Here is a 14,715-nt window from a genome sequence, read left to right on the forward strand (position 1 = left end):
TTAGGGTTCCCCTTCCAATTTAATGGCTGCTGCGGCCTGGGAGCACGTTTGGAGGCAGGTTTGTTCCCTAGGGCCGGGCTGCTTCTGTTCCGCCTTCGGAGGCGAGTCAAAACCCGGCGTTTACCTCAGGGAATAGCGCTGGGGGCAGCGGGGAGAGCGGGGGGCCGCTGTTTTGTGGCAAGCGGGCGACCTCTTGGGGGTCCGCTCTGCCTTCAGCCATGACGCTCCCCAGGCCTCCTGCGTCCCCGTAAATAAACGGTGCGTGGAAGCACCCGCGGGTGGTGGGACCACGAGGGCTGCCACGGGGAGGCCGAGAAGGGGGGCTGTAGGAGGGGGGGTGTTATGTGACGGCAGAAGCTGGGACGCCCTGAGGCAGGGCAGGCTGCGTGAGGGAGGTAGACCTGCTGCCCCTCCCCGGCCCTGGCCACCTCCCCTCACACGCAATGGGCGCCCGCAAGGGCTGCCGGGAGTTGTAGTCTCATCCCAGCCCGGCGTGCCGTTGCCTTCCGCGAGCAGCGGGCGGGGCGCGGACTACACTTCCCAGCATGCACCGCCGCGCGCCTGGCCTCGGGCGAATCAGCGCCGGGGGTGGAGGGGAGAGTGGGGGCGCCGCGAGCGGAGCCCGGCGCGAAGTCTCCTTGCCCCCGCCACCCGGGGGAGGGGGCGTGGCTAAGGGCGCCCGTGCCGTGATTGGCTAGGGCGGGGCGAAGGGGCGGGGCCGGCGTTGTTGTCGAGCCGCGGCCGCCGGCAGCGTGAGGGGAGCGGGGGGGTTCGTTGGCGGGGGTGGGCGCGCGCGCGCGCGCGTCCCGACCGTTGCCGGCGGCGTTCGCCGCCGTTACTGGGCGTCGGGACCGTTGCGCTGAGGTAAAGAGCGCTCGGCGCGCCGCCCGCCTCTCCTCGCCCGTCCCCTGGCGATGCTCGGTGTCGCGCCGGGCGTCGCGGAGTGAAGCCGCCGCCTTCCCTTCCGCCGGCACCGCGGAGCGGCGAGGCGAGGCTCCCCCGGCCTGGCCTGACCCGGCCCGGCGACATGGGCGAGCGCGAAGCCGGCGGGGATGTCAACTCCAACGTGCTGGTGGCCCGCAGCACCGGCGATGCGCAGCTCGACAAGGCGGTGTGGCAGTGGCTGAGCTGGGACAAGGTGGGTGTGCGGTGGTGGAGGGGGTGCGGGGGTGTTTGCCATCCCTCGCGTTGCCTCATCCATCTCCTTCCCGTCCTGTTTTGTGTCGCGTTTGGTCCTTTCTTTCCCCCCTCTCCCCCCCTTTCTCTGTGAGACCGTATGCATCTCATGTTCTGATGGGTTGGTCCTTTCCTCTGAGGCCTTTCCCTATGAAAACAGGTAAGGTGACAGGTGGCTTTTTGAGAGGTAACCGAGGCTGGTCAGAGCTGAACAGGCTGCCTTGGTTGAAGAAACCCGTTGCCTGAGCGAGGGGAGGTGTGTGGCCCTCCTGGACCGGCAGCTGAAGGAAGGATGGTATGATGTAATCTTGCTGGCATGTGAAGTGCGGCACCTGCTTAACGTTGCTGCTGCTTCTTTATCGATGCAGAAACACGCATCTCATGGACTCGGGTTCAAGGAAGCAATGTTTCATGCCTGAAAAGGCAATTGGTTAAAATGAAATGATGTAATTTTCTGTACATTAGCTTCTTGAATCTACTTCCCTCCCCCCCCCCCAAAAAAAAAAAAAAAATCAGGCTTTGGAGATCTAAGTTCTGTTATGCTTCTTTCAATTTTGGCTCTGCCAGGGTGTCAGGAGGCCTGCAGGCTTGGTTAGTTCTGATTAAACTAGCCAAAGTGAGTTTGGGGGCCATTATAATAATACTGCATTGGAGGTTCCTTTGCTTAACTCATTGTTGGAAGGAGTGCTTTCTTTTCAGCTGCCTGGTTGAAACGCCATGGCGTATGCTTTAAATAACATCTTGGGAATGGGAGGAGGGGAAACTACAGAACTCATGCACCAATGCTTTAGGTTTGTGTGTGTGGCTTAATTTTTTTTTTAAATATTCCTCATGTGAGGATGAAAAAAGAGTAGCTACAAGGAGTGTGTTCATACTGTTTCCTCTTTAGTTTCATTCTGCCAGGGTCAAAGCGTGAGAAAGCTGTGATTTGGGCTACAAGTAGATTCTAATTCTATATGACGACTGTTGAATGAGCTTTCGGCCACTTGAAAATATGTTCTGCGTTTTCATTTTTGTATGAATTAACACTTGCCATCTGTGCATTCTGGACTCAGAGCTGTTACGAAAAAACCAGGGAACAGTGGCGTGGGGAGGGAAAGAGTGGAAAAGAAGTAACCTTCACGATTATACACTTGATAACTGCTAGACCCAGACTGAACACCCCTCAACTTTTTTGATTATAAATGTTTTTGAAAGTTTTGTTTTTTTTAAATAGATGGATATGTTTATCCTAAAAATATGAGCTAGGAAAACTTAATTTTGAAAAGTATAAGTTTTGCAGGTGAAAGTATCCTGTTTAAAAGCAGCATTAGTGAAATGTTATTGTTTCTAGTCACCTTCATTTTTGTGAAGAGCTACAGTTAAATTGACCCTTCCGGTAGCATTTCATTGTAGCTCTTTAGCCATGCTTCCCTGTGTGATAATCGTGTTGTTTCCTACAAGGATTCTTGAACTTCTGAACTAAATAGGCTTCTAAGAGTTCCTGCGAATTCTGAGAAGTCAAAATTGACTGGAGAAAGGCTGAAATTAGTGTCCCTGCAGCTGCATAGCTTGGAGCATGAATAGGTCAGAACCATTTACTGTGCAGCTGCCACAGAGGGTGCATGAGAGATGCAGGTGCTGTGAGAAGGGAAGGCTAGGGTGTGCAAGGAGAAACCAGCAAGCCTGAGGTCAGCAGGGATTTGCCTGGTGCCCTTGTATTTCATCACAGACCTAGGAAATGGGGTCTCTTTAGGTCTACTGCTTACCAAACAACTTAACAAGCAGCTGCGTCTCCTTCCCCACCCCCTAGCTTCCTTAGCTGCAGGGACTTGCACAGATTTTGCTTTGAAGAAGGTCAGTGAATTACATTCACAGCTGTAGTTAGTTTTGGGAAGCACTTGTCCTCTAAGTTAATTGAAAATTACTTGCTGTAATTAATTTTTAAAATTATGTTTCCTCCTCCCCCCCTCCCCCTTTGGAGAGCCCTAATTAAAACTGCATTCTCTGTTCTTTTAGATTTGGATATCTGTGGGAAACTCTCCTAAAACTATTGCTGTTATAGGAGGTGGGGGGGTGAGGTGGCAGGGAACCCAACCCTATGATCATCTTGCTGCTCTCCTCCCTTTTCCCATCAATATCCTCCATTTCCATTATTTTTTCTAGCAACTAGCGTAAAGGAAACTCACTAACAAATATTCCTCCTCTCTCCTTAATTGCCATGTGTTTACTCTTTCTTTTAGTCACGCCAGCTAATAATCTCTCAATATGAGTGGCATCTCCTTCTTGTTCTATCCCCATTCACAAACTATATAAACCATTAGTCAAATTTCCTGTGTTTTTCCCTTTTTTTTAACTCTGTTTTCTGTACTCTTTAGCTTTCTTACATCTGTCGTGAGACCCTTGAAGGAGCCTGGTTTGTGCAGAAAGCTATGTCACAGCATGTGTCCCCAACAAATCTGCTTCTGCATAGAGCAAATGTTAGAATTTGGACCCTGGTTCTAGTAATTATTTTATTTGCCTGTCTTAAGTAGCTTTACACAGTGGTGAGAATGTGCCACATACTTCTCAGAGTAGTATGAAAATAAGGTGTGCTTAGCACAGTAGCTGGGCATTTGTTGCGCATAGCGGTAGAGGAGGCTTTCAGTGTAATTCTGAGGATCAAATACTGGCATAACAGCTGGTGGAATTTTGCAGGGAGAACAGCGTGTTTTAGAGCCTGATCTATTTCATCAAAAACGTGGGCACGAAGAAAGGATTCACAGCTGATGTGTGAAGTCAGAGCAGATGAAGGGTGCCCTCTCACTTTCTCTCAGTAGGTCCTCAGTCTGTATGTAGAAATGAAGCTTAAGCTCAAGCTGTCAGCTGCTGGCTTGTTAATTAGTTCTGCAGTATTGCTGACAAGGCTCTCATTCCCTGAGCATGCTCCCTGTAGCTTAACTTTGACTGTATACAAAAAAAGTTAGAGGGGAATGTTTGTACACAAAACTGTTGTAAGGGGTTGTGGGTGTTATGATAGGGTGTATCTGAGAGAATGGAGTGTTTTGTAAATATGAAAGCCTTTTAAGCATACTTTAAGAAAGAAAACAGGGGAAAACGAAGTCCAGGAAATGAGTATAAATGAGAGAATAAATTCTTCAGAATTACTTGGATACACTGCAAGCTATCACATTAAAGGACAGAAAATAAAATTGTGTGTCATTGAAATAGTTGATTCTGGGCTGGAGCGGGTACACACCCCGTCTTTGTACAGACTAGACTACTGAGAGAAAATAAAGAACTCTGCGAAATGAGAAACCCTGTCAACACAACAATAACACAAGTATTGTGATTTAGTGCCTGTTGTAACAGATTAAGTCTTGAAACTCAATTTATGGCACTGGTGTTTATACCCCTGAATAAGCTATACTGCTGTCTTTTTAGTTAAGACTTGCTTTGAGGTATAGTCTGTCACTTATGTCTGTTAACTTAGTTCATCAAATACCACTTAAGCTTTCTATGTGAAATAGGGTCTTTTGTGTTTTTTAACTGCTGGTCTATGGAAGTCTAGGTGGTCTATTAGTTTTAAATTTTTCTGAGAAACAGATGTTTTTGTTCCATAATTGGATAGTAATGACACTGCCAGGGAAAGAAAGTAGTCTCGCCCTTCCTTGTTGCTGTACTTCCCCTTTCCTCTCCAGTTGATCCAGTGCAAATATTCATGCAATTGTTCAGGGAACGGTTCCAGACTGTGGGAAGAAGGACAGACTTCTTCTAAAGTTAGATTCATTGTTGATTAAACTCAATGTAGCTGCATGAATGTTTATCCTGATGGAAGAAAGGGGCTAGTGCAGTAGTGGGAACAGTTTGGGAAGAAGGTGAAAACTGTCTTCAGCAGCAGTGCTGTTATAAACTGAATTGAAAACTATTGTAGTAACACTTCATTTAAAAAGACAGAAACTATGTACAGTCTGTATAAAGGAGGGACAAGATGTGTGAGGGTTTTGTTTCTTGTTTAATGTTGTAAACAAGTCAAATTAGATTTTTTTTTTTAAACTACAAAATCTGCAGCAAAAATGGAAGTATAATAATAAGGGCCAGCAGAAAGATGTTCTCTTGTTTACTGGATGCAGCCCTGACAATCATCAAGAAGAGCAGAAAACTAAGGACAATTTGGGTGCTGTGAAATACTGCATTGTTCAGCAATTGGCAATAACGTGGAATACTTTGCCTGTGACTTCCCTCTGTTCTGTTCACTCAGCTACAGTATTAAATTAAAGGACTTCAAATTCTATGAATCTGTTTGTGGTACTGCTTGCCTACCAAGTGTAGACCAAACTTAGTGTTTGGTCTTCTGTAGTCTGTTCTTTTGAAATGTGACTGCAGGCCTCTGACCAGACAAATTCTAGCTCTGAGCTTGTAAAAATATGTCCTTACAAATATGTCCTTACAGGTGCAAGTTTTCCAGGTGTCAGTATGCCTAACAGAGAGCATGATGTGCTGATCCCTCTTTTGGAGGGAAGAGGCACATCAGCAATGCAGCCTGCACGTACTTCCAGCAGGGAGGTGTATCTGTAGTCATCCCGTTCTCGGCCTACTACCCTCCAGGATGGATTGGCAATATTAATGCCACATAGTGCTTGGCCAAGGCTCACTGTACAGGACGTGCCACTTCTATGCCTCTGAAACACGATTTGCTCTTGGTAGTTCCAAGTGCTGGGATGGTGGGTTTGATGGTGTGCAGACTTGGACTGTATGAGGTGCAGAGCCCTTGGGGACAATGTTGGAAAACCATTTTAGGTGAATGGAGCAAAACTGTTTCACAGGTCCCTCCAGACAGACAGTATGGATGTAGACTGTGCCTAAAATGTTCTTTCAAACTGGCTTCCTCTTTACTTATGGGCTCCCTACCAAAAGAAGCTAACCGTTATGGAGCTGTTGTGGCTCATCGAGGGGCCAGGGTTTAGAAGTAAAATGGAACAGGACAAATTGACTGTGTAAACGTACCCCAGTGGGTTAGCAGAGACAAGCGAGTGACCTGATGTAGGAAGCTTTCTACCCCTAAAGTACAATACCTGAGGTAATACCCAGAGCATGTGACTTGCTCTCCCATTGCCTTCCCTCTCCCATCACAGCCTGAGTAATTGTTTGGCCACAGTTACCCAGCTGACTTTCACATAAAAACATTGGTTCAGTTGCTGACCAGAAACTCAACGTTCCCTCTTGTTGAACGAAAGGAAATAAGAACCTAGAACTTAGAGAAATTGTAAGTGAGAACTCGATGCAAGTGCCAATGTTGGTTTTAAGCTGTGTATGCAGGGTGAACTAGCTGTGCCACAGGCAGCACTACGTTTCTGCTGCTTAAGTGTTCCTGTAAGTATATACTCCTATATGTTTGGGTATTTGGGACTGAACTTGATTTCATTTCAAAAAAGCTTAAAACACTTAATGTTTTAAAAGCCTTGATGCTTGATGCACTTAAACTTTGGCTGTTGAATTTCCTTAGAATTCATTCCTTGTAAAACTGTCCTCAGGAGCAAAAAATAATATTAAAAGCTTTTTGTCTTCTAGACTTTGGCTTTCTCTCTTTTTCTAATTTTTAAATTTATTTTTTTTATTTTCCTACTAGGCCACAGATGGAAGTAGTGCCTGCAAAAGCCAGAAATGATCACTGTGGGAAGTGTGAACTGACAATTGTTTTGATAGGATTTTAGCTGTGAAACCTAGCTCTGGCAGGAAATACATTCATTAATAATGTACCTGGAAGTCAATGAACCAATAGGAAATATTCAGCTAATGCCAAAAAGACTGGAGAATTATGGTACACGGGTAGCTGCTTCGGTGCCAGCCCCTCACTCCTGTTAAGATTCTGTATCCTAATGAGGTACGAAGAAGCAGAATACAACTCTATCAGTATACAATTGTGTAGTACATGGATAACTGAAGATGGAGGAGTATAATTTGGCAGAGAATATAACAGTTGCTGCTTTAAATAAAACATCAAGCCTTTCTTAAATGTGTTGGAGACATTGCAGAATCTCAGTTGCTGCATTGGGCTGCTGCAGAACCTGACCCCGAAGTTCTGTCATGCATCTGATTCTGCCAGAGGATTTTAATAAGTAGCTGTTTAGGCCTGTTGTGGATGTTGAGGTATACTTAATCTACTTCCCTCTTAAATTCCATTATAACTACTTTAATGCCACAGGACCCACAATGCAAGTTATGTTAAGTTCTTGCTGAAGACTTAGAACTAAAGTCAGATCATTATGTTTTAAAAGAATGCAAACAGTTAATCTGCAAAAAACATTTTATAAAGAAAACATATTAGCTTTCTGGAAACTGCCCAAGTATGTAATGGCACTATAATTTCCCTGGGAAAAAATAATGCAAAACTTTTTTTTCCTGCTGCTTGTGGAAATCCTGGAGCTATATTATATCTTCAGACTCTTACCCGTGCAGTAGTGTGCCTGTCTGACTCCTACATTCTTTGTGCTTCCATTTTTTTATAGTGAATATGAAGCACTTAAGGAGAGATTTTAATAGTCTCATTCTGTCTAGTAGTTTCTGTAATGCAAAATACTGCTTTCTGAGTTGGTATGAGATGATTCTCTGAATGTGCTTAATGCTGTCTACTTGAAATAAGATATGAAAACACTGCTTGACCTCTAGTTGCTCTTTACTTTGCAAGTATCAAATTGCAAGCCTCAAAGCTACTTACAAATTAAGAATGCTTCACAAACTTAAATCTCAAAACAGAAGATTAACTTCTCTGACGGTACTCTCATCAAGTTTGCGGGTGATGCCATGGCCCCCTGCCCCCCCCCCCCTTTTTTTTTTCTTTTGTAAGAGTTGAGGGGCAGAGCTGCCATTCAGAGCGACTGGAACAGGTTAGGGGAATGGATCAACAGGATCATTATTAAATTTAACAAGGCAATGTTCCCCTGGGATAGAAGAACTCCCTGGGGCAGTACAAGCTAGGGTTCAGCTCTGCTGAAAAGGCACTGGGGGTCTTGGCAGACGACAAGCTGAAGAGGAGTCAGCAGTGTCCCCTGGCAGCAAGGGTGGCCAATGACACCCTGGGCTGCATGAACAAGAGCACAGCCAGGAGAGCGAGGGAGGGGATTATCCCTCTTTACTCAGCACTTGTTAGACTGCATCCAAATGTTGCATCTGATTTTTGGACCCCCAGGACAAGATAGACATTGACAAACTGGTGCAGGTTCAGCAGAGGGTCATTGAGATGGTTGTGGGGCTGGAGCACCTCTTCTGGGAGGAGAGAGCCTGCTGAGCCTAGAGAAGAGAAGGCTTTGGGAGGACCTAATAGCAGCCTTCCCTTACCTCCAAGGAGATCACTGGTAAGACAGAGCCAGGCCCTTCACAGCAGTGTGTAGTGGGAGGATGAGAAATAACGGGTATAAAGGCATGTAAGAGAGGCTCTGACTGGATATAAGGAGAAATGTTTCCTCTGTGAGGACAGTCAAGCTGCGGAGTGGGGTCCGGAGAGGTTGTATGGCCTCTGTCCTTGGAGGTTTTCAAAATCCAACTGGGTAGAGCCCTGAGCAACTTGGTTTGACCTCATAGCTGCCCTGCTTTGAGCAGGAGGTTGGACTAGAAACCTTCTAACCTGAATTATTTTGTGATTTATGGGAGAATTTGGTGTATTCTAAGAATACTTGTTTATCCTTTTAACCCCCCCCCCCCTTTTTTTCCTGGATAAAGCATTGTCCATTACTCACCTGGAAAGACCCCCTTCTGTGCAGGGGATACAGTGAACTTTGAAGAGTGGCAGAACAGAGATCCTCTTTAGACTTGCACAGTGTTGCCCTACTTTGCCTGCCCTGTGTTTCTTCCTGCATTTAGATAGAACAAAACATGTAGGTTCTCTCTATGGTGTGGGTTTCCCTTTACCCATTTCCTTTCTCTCTCTGTCTGCTGCCCCTCCAGTCTCTCGGCTGCTCCCCCAGGCCTGTGTGCACTTCCCTCACCCCCTTTTTTAACTTGTATCTCCTACCTATCCTCTCCCTGCTCCTTAGTGCAGCCTAAGGATCTAGAGCAGTTCCCAGCACTACTCTTCCCTCCCAGTGCCTATTGATAGGGTACCTGCTACAACTGCACTGCCCATGCAGACATATGGGGTTATGGTTGAGAAATGGGCAGGGCAGGAAGGACCAAGAAAACAAAAAGGGTAAGAAGCCCAACTCTAGCCCAGCTATCAGCCATGGGTACCTATTTTCCTGCCTGTCCTTCTTCTGACCTCAATATTGTATAATCAGGTAGCCTGAGGCTTTCCTTCCAGGGCCCTCCTGGCTGCTGTCACCTTATCTGCTGCCTCCTTGCATGCTCCTGGCAATGGCCAAGACCCCTTCCCTGCCCAGATCAGGAGGAACAGCATCTGTTGCCTCCTGATTGCTGCCTTACCCCACCTCCTGACCTATATGTGTGTGTGTGTGTGACTGCAAGGGACTTGGGGCCCTATTGCATGGTGGCTGCCTGCAAGATGTGTGGAAAGCTTTCTTGCTGGTGTCAGAGGTAGGGGCTACGTACCCCAATGCTGCCCTCCTCCCTTCCCTGTCTGCCCAAATGTGGGAGGTTGGCCCCTTTGTGCTTCAAGGACTCTGCCCTTCACCGCGTGCTCTTTTTCCACCAGCAAGTCATTCTCTAAATGTCAGTAGCTGTGTGAGGCTCAGATGCTTTGGAGGATCTTCTGTTTTCCCATATTGTGGTTCCCTTGGATGCGTTACTTCCTGGAGGAGACCTAGCGCTTACTCTGCCAGATATCACGCCGAGTCCAGAAAGACTGCCCTTGCCTGGGTGGGTGGGCAGTGCTCTCCCCTTCCAGACCAAAGGAAGGGCTGATCTCACTGTGGGCAGCCTGTTGTGCCTGAATGTGTCTGTCTTCTGTGGCACCACTGAATAAGCTTGCTTACAGGCTGAGCTCGGGTCTGTGCACACATACACTTATCTCAGCAAGCTACCCTATGAAAGCCACCAAGGGCAGGGGGAAGGCAAGGGTCCTTGCGGAATCCCTGAGGGTATCCTATGTGGAAGAGGGGTGGCTTTCTCTCTCACCTGGATATCTTCTAATAATTCTTGCCTCTCATGTATCGTTGCCTGGGCCCCTGCACCCAGGTCTGCTGGCCAGCCCTCAGGGCTCACCAGTAGGGAGAGCTGGATCCTTGTGTTAGGTGGTAAGTGTGATCGGTATGGTTTCGGTGCATGCTTCTCATGGAGTGAAAACCCTTCCCCTGGTACCAGATAAGACTACTGTTGGGCCTGTGGGCTGTGCACAATCCTGCCCCCATTCCCAAAGTCGCACAGTCAGAGAGGCCTTGGAGATGGTTCACCTCGCTTTTTACCCACTGCCGTAGGTTTGATCCAACGGTTTGGCAGTGAGGTAGAGATTTTCTTGGTGGCTGCCAGGGAGAATTCCTCTGTCATGGCAGGGGATCTGGCTGTTATCTTTGAGGAGGTCGGGGCTTGGGGCTAGCCTGCGTTAGCCAGGGGGAGTACTACCTTTTGCCAGCAGGCTTCAGCCTGGTACTGAAATGAATTTGGTCTCTTCTTCTTTCCCCTTCCCTAACCACTTCCTATTCTGGGACAGCAACTTAAGGCTAGTTACTGGGATATCCCCTATTTCTTCCATGTGCCTGGTTTCACAGGACACTGGTGGAGAAACTCTTAACTGGCATTCAGACCCTGAACCTTGTGGTGTATCTAGGCCAGATGAGTCACCACTTCTCCTGGACCCTAGAAAAAACACATACAAGACCTGGTGGTATGCTAAAGCTTCAGGCACTGAGCTCACCACAGCACCTTTCCCTGTGTCTCCTGACCTCTGTGTCTCCAGCAGTGATGCTGTACCTTACTGGCATAGCTGCTGAGGCTCTTACACCTACACTTTGTTCCCTGAGCTGCTTTGCTGTCCCCACCCCTTCTTCAGGGGATGACCACGAGGAGGTAGGGTTTGCTTTTCTCCACCTTGTTCCCCCAAAAGAGGATGCCCTTTCTAGTCACCCTGGGGCCAGAGGATGAAGTGGTGTCGGGGTGTGCAGGTGGTTCTGTGCTAGGGATTTTATCAACTGCAAGTGAGGTAGAAAAACCCCAATTCAAAGGCAGTGCAGCTGAAGGATGAGGGTGACCTGGGGGCTTGCTTGGGCCTGTGACAGTGCCAACAGACAAGCTGTGTTGCTTCCTAGAGAAGACTTATCACTGGCAAGAAGATATTGCTGGCCCTCATCCTATGGCCTGTGGGGGCCCTGTTCAAGAAGAGGTTGGGACTCAAAGGGTGGAACACTGCTCTGTACCTGCATACCTACATCCTCTGCGCTTCCTGTCCCTAGCAACCGCGTGATGCTGCGGCTATGAATGGCAGCACCACCTCTGGCCATGAGGCTCCTAACCTTCTCCTCGTGAAATACCTTGAAATAGCATACTTAATACAGCTAGGAGTGTGGGATGAAGCTGCATGGGAGCCAGGTAGTCACCTTCCTTTGGGAGGAGTTTAGTCTGTGGCTGTCCTGAAGGAGACTTTGCAGGGATCTGTCTGTCAAGCCTAGCTGGCAGCTGGAATGGGACAGCAGGATCTGCTTCACCAGAGGTGCCTGTAAAGTGGCTGGAGTGATGATGCTGCACTCTCTAGACCTGGGACATGAGGTGCTGGGGTTTGCTAAGTTTGTGATGGCTCACCTGCTGCGTCTGTGGCCTTCAGTGGAGGGACTGGTTGTTGATGTCTGTGCCTTGGTAGCAGACCTGGAACAAGTGCAGTTCTATCAGTAAGTACCTACCTTCCTCAGCAGTCTGGACATTGTAAATGTGTGGTTCTTCCAGGCACTGAGACCTGCGGTGGTCTTGTGGGACTGTGTTGGGAGGAAGAAGTGTCAGGCAGGTGTCTTCAGGGAGCTTGTAGACCATCACTTTGTTTGATGTCTTGTGGATCTGCCTGAACAACGCACCTTACTTCATCTGCATTTGGGTGGAGAACCAAACCATTCCCAGCTGAAACACATCTGCATGATGTAGTATAAAATATCCTGTAGGCCAGCCACTTTCATGGACCAGTAAGTGAACTATTACCTGACAAGTGCTGTTACCCTTGCAGAAAGTCTGACCTAAGGGCTTCTTAATGACAGTCTTTTGGAGGATGTGGGCTTTGTCACAGCCTTCCAGGAGCTGTGGCTTGCCTAGTGGGAGGAGAGGTATGGTTTTCCCTCAGTCAGATGAGGTGAAATGTAGGGAAGGTGTGTGTAAAGCTCTTTTGCTGTAACTGCGTGCGGAGTTTCGCTTCTCAGAATGATTAGGCAATAGGGAATCGGAGATCTAGAACCAGAGAGATGCTTGTCTGAATGCCGTGATGATTCAGTGAGTGCTGGGAGAAGCGTGAGGAGCGCTGGGTCCAAGGCACCTTGGCTTAGTTGCCCATCTGAGTCCTTTAGGAGGTGACTGCGGTGTGTACTGCTTCTGCATACTGGAGAAGAAAAGAACTACTGAGAAGTGTGTCCCTTGTCTCGTGGCAGAGGGTGGCACAACTCCTGTGGGTCTGCAGGCCGTGCAAGGAAGGCCAAAGGCTTTGTGGAACACCATATGCTGTTGTTTTTGGCACCGGAGCCTGTGGGATTGGTTACTGATGTTTAACATGGGACATCAGGTGAATTGCTTTGTTAGAGCCATTGGAGATGGAAAGATATGTTAGAGCACTCATTTTGTTAAGAAATGAGTATTTTTGTATGAAGCTACCTGAAGCCTCTCATCTTTTAAGCAGAATAGCCTTTTTTTTTTTTTTAAGGACATTAAAAAGAAAGTGCAAACGCTTTACTTGATAATTTCTAAGGAACTTCTGTTTTGCTTACACTAGGCTTCTGTGTTGCGGTTAATGGAGTTTGTTGACATACTAATCCAGGCAACTGTTAAGAGGGGGCACTTCAGTTTTTCTAAGCTTGTGTTTTTAAACTAATTGAGTTTGGAACTAACTGCTACCTTTCTTGGCTTTAGCAGCTTGAGAAATTCTCTTCTAAGTAGTGATCCTTTATAGTTAGTTCTCTTTGTATAATTTAATTAACTTCCTAAAGCTGTGGGTGAGCATCTTATCTTAGCATCTAATTGTATCCACAGTTTGGATCGATAATATTTCCTCGGAACTTAGAAAGGCAGTGGAACGCTGCAGAGCTTGACTAATCCTTTATACCCTTTAGTGTCTCTAGCTTCACATGGCAGAAAATTCAGTGTTGATGGAAAGTAACTGTGCAGCAATACTAATGACTTACAGAAAATGTACTTTGTATAAAGGCATACTAGGCTTTCTTCTTCATATTCCCAGTCTCCAATACTAACTTTATTGTGTGTTTTAACCTTAAAACTGTTCAGCTTTGAAAAATAAATCTTAAGAGCTACTGTAAAACTTTCAATGCATTATTTTATTTCATAACTTTAAAGCAAAACAACAGAAAACTGATTTTTGATAGTTTGCAGTAGAATTAGATTTCAGCAGTCACAGCTATATTTATGTTTTAGCCCTCCTTTACTCCAGTGCAAAATACTCAATTTAGTACGGTAAACTTTTTTTCTATATAAGCTATATGTGCAAGAAGATAAACTGAACACAGGCACTGAGGCTCTAACTCAGAGAAAAATTCTGAGAAATTTAAAGGAATATTTTCTTAAACAATGAGAAATAATAAGGATCGTGTCACAAACAGTTGTGATAACAGTTGTCTTGAGGTCAGATTTCTAATGCTATTGAATGTATAGCCCACAGCATGAAACAGATCATCACTCTATCTGAATTTATTTGTGTGAACTTATGTAAAATCCCTTCTTCCTCTTGCCCCATGAGTTTCACATCATCTGTTAAAAGATTTGGAATTTTCTTCTTTAGTAGCTTGTAACTTTTTTTTTTCCCCTTGGTTTCCTACTTTTCTTATTATAGGAAATTTTTAGGTAAATGAATGTGACCTGAGCAAATGAGAATACTATTTGGACACTATTTTGGGTGACTTGTTTTTGTTTCCTAGAAAATAAATTAGGTAACTCCAATAAAAAAATTGCATGTTATTTTACTAGTAAAATAAATGCCTGAGTTCTAGCTTCAGTAAAGGCTTGCCTCAGTCTTGCAAAAACTGAAGACTATGAACAGTGTAATATACTACATATTATTACATTCTTGCAGGCAAGCAATGCTGCCTGTCCTAAAAAAGCTATTAAAGAAGCTGTGTGATTTAATAATCATATTTTAAAGCAAAATTATTTATCCAATTGTGATAGTGTGGAAATGGTATTTTGGGGTTTTTTTTACTCTTACCTTAAACAGAAACTTCTTCAGTTTAGTTATTTGTTTTCTGATTGACTTCCAATGAACAGCCTGAAGAGAGAGACTTTTGCTTTCTAAATTTAGTATTTGTAGCACCCTATTGTTTTTGTTTTATTTTGAGGCTTTTTTAGCTGTCTTATGGGAAATGTCAAGCTTTGGTTGCAGAGCCATCCAAGAGTCTGAATAATAATGACTTGACTTTTTATTTTAAGGCACAGACATTAAAATCTATTTTAAATTTACATGCCACTTTTTCTAGTATTTAAGATCTATTGTCA

At 45.9% G+C, this 14,715-nt stretch overlaps 1 protein-coding gene across 1 annotated transcript in view; it reads left to right on the forward strand.

Moving 5' to 3' along the window:
• The first annotated feature begins 706 nt into the window (after positions 1-706).
• The window catches only part of PGM2L1 (phosphoglucomutase 2 like 1), a 45,353-nt gene continuing 31,344 nt past the window's right edge, over positions 707-14,715 (forward strand). The window contains exon 1 of the mRNA XM_009675833.2: positions 707-1,138. Coding sequence (XP_009674128.2) covers positions 1,028-1,138 — 111 coding nt within the window. The 5' untranslated portion in view covers positions 707-1,027. The remainder of the gene's footprint in view (positions 1,139-14,715) is intronic.

This window comes from Struthio camelus, chromosome 1 (assembly GCF_040807025.1).
Source record: "Struthio camelus isolate bStrCam1 chromosome 1, bStrCam1.hap1, whole genome shotgun sequence".
Classification (NCBI taxonomy): domain Eukaryota; kingdom Metazoa; phylum Chordata; class Aves; order Struthioniformes; family Struthionidae; genus Struthio; species Struthio camelus.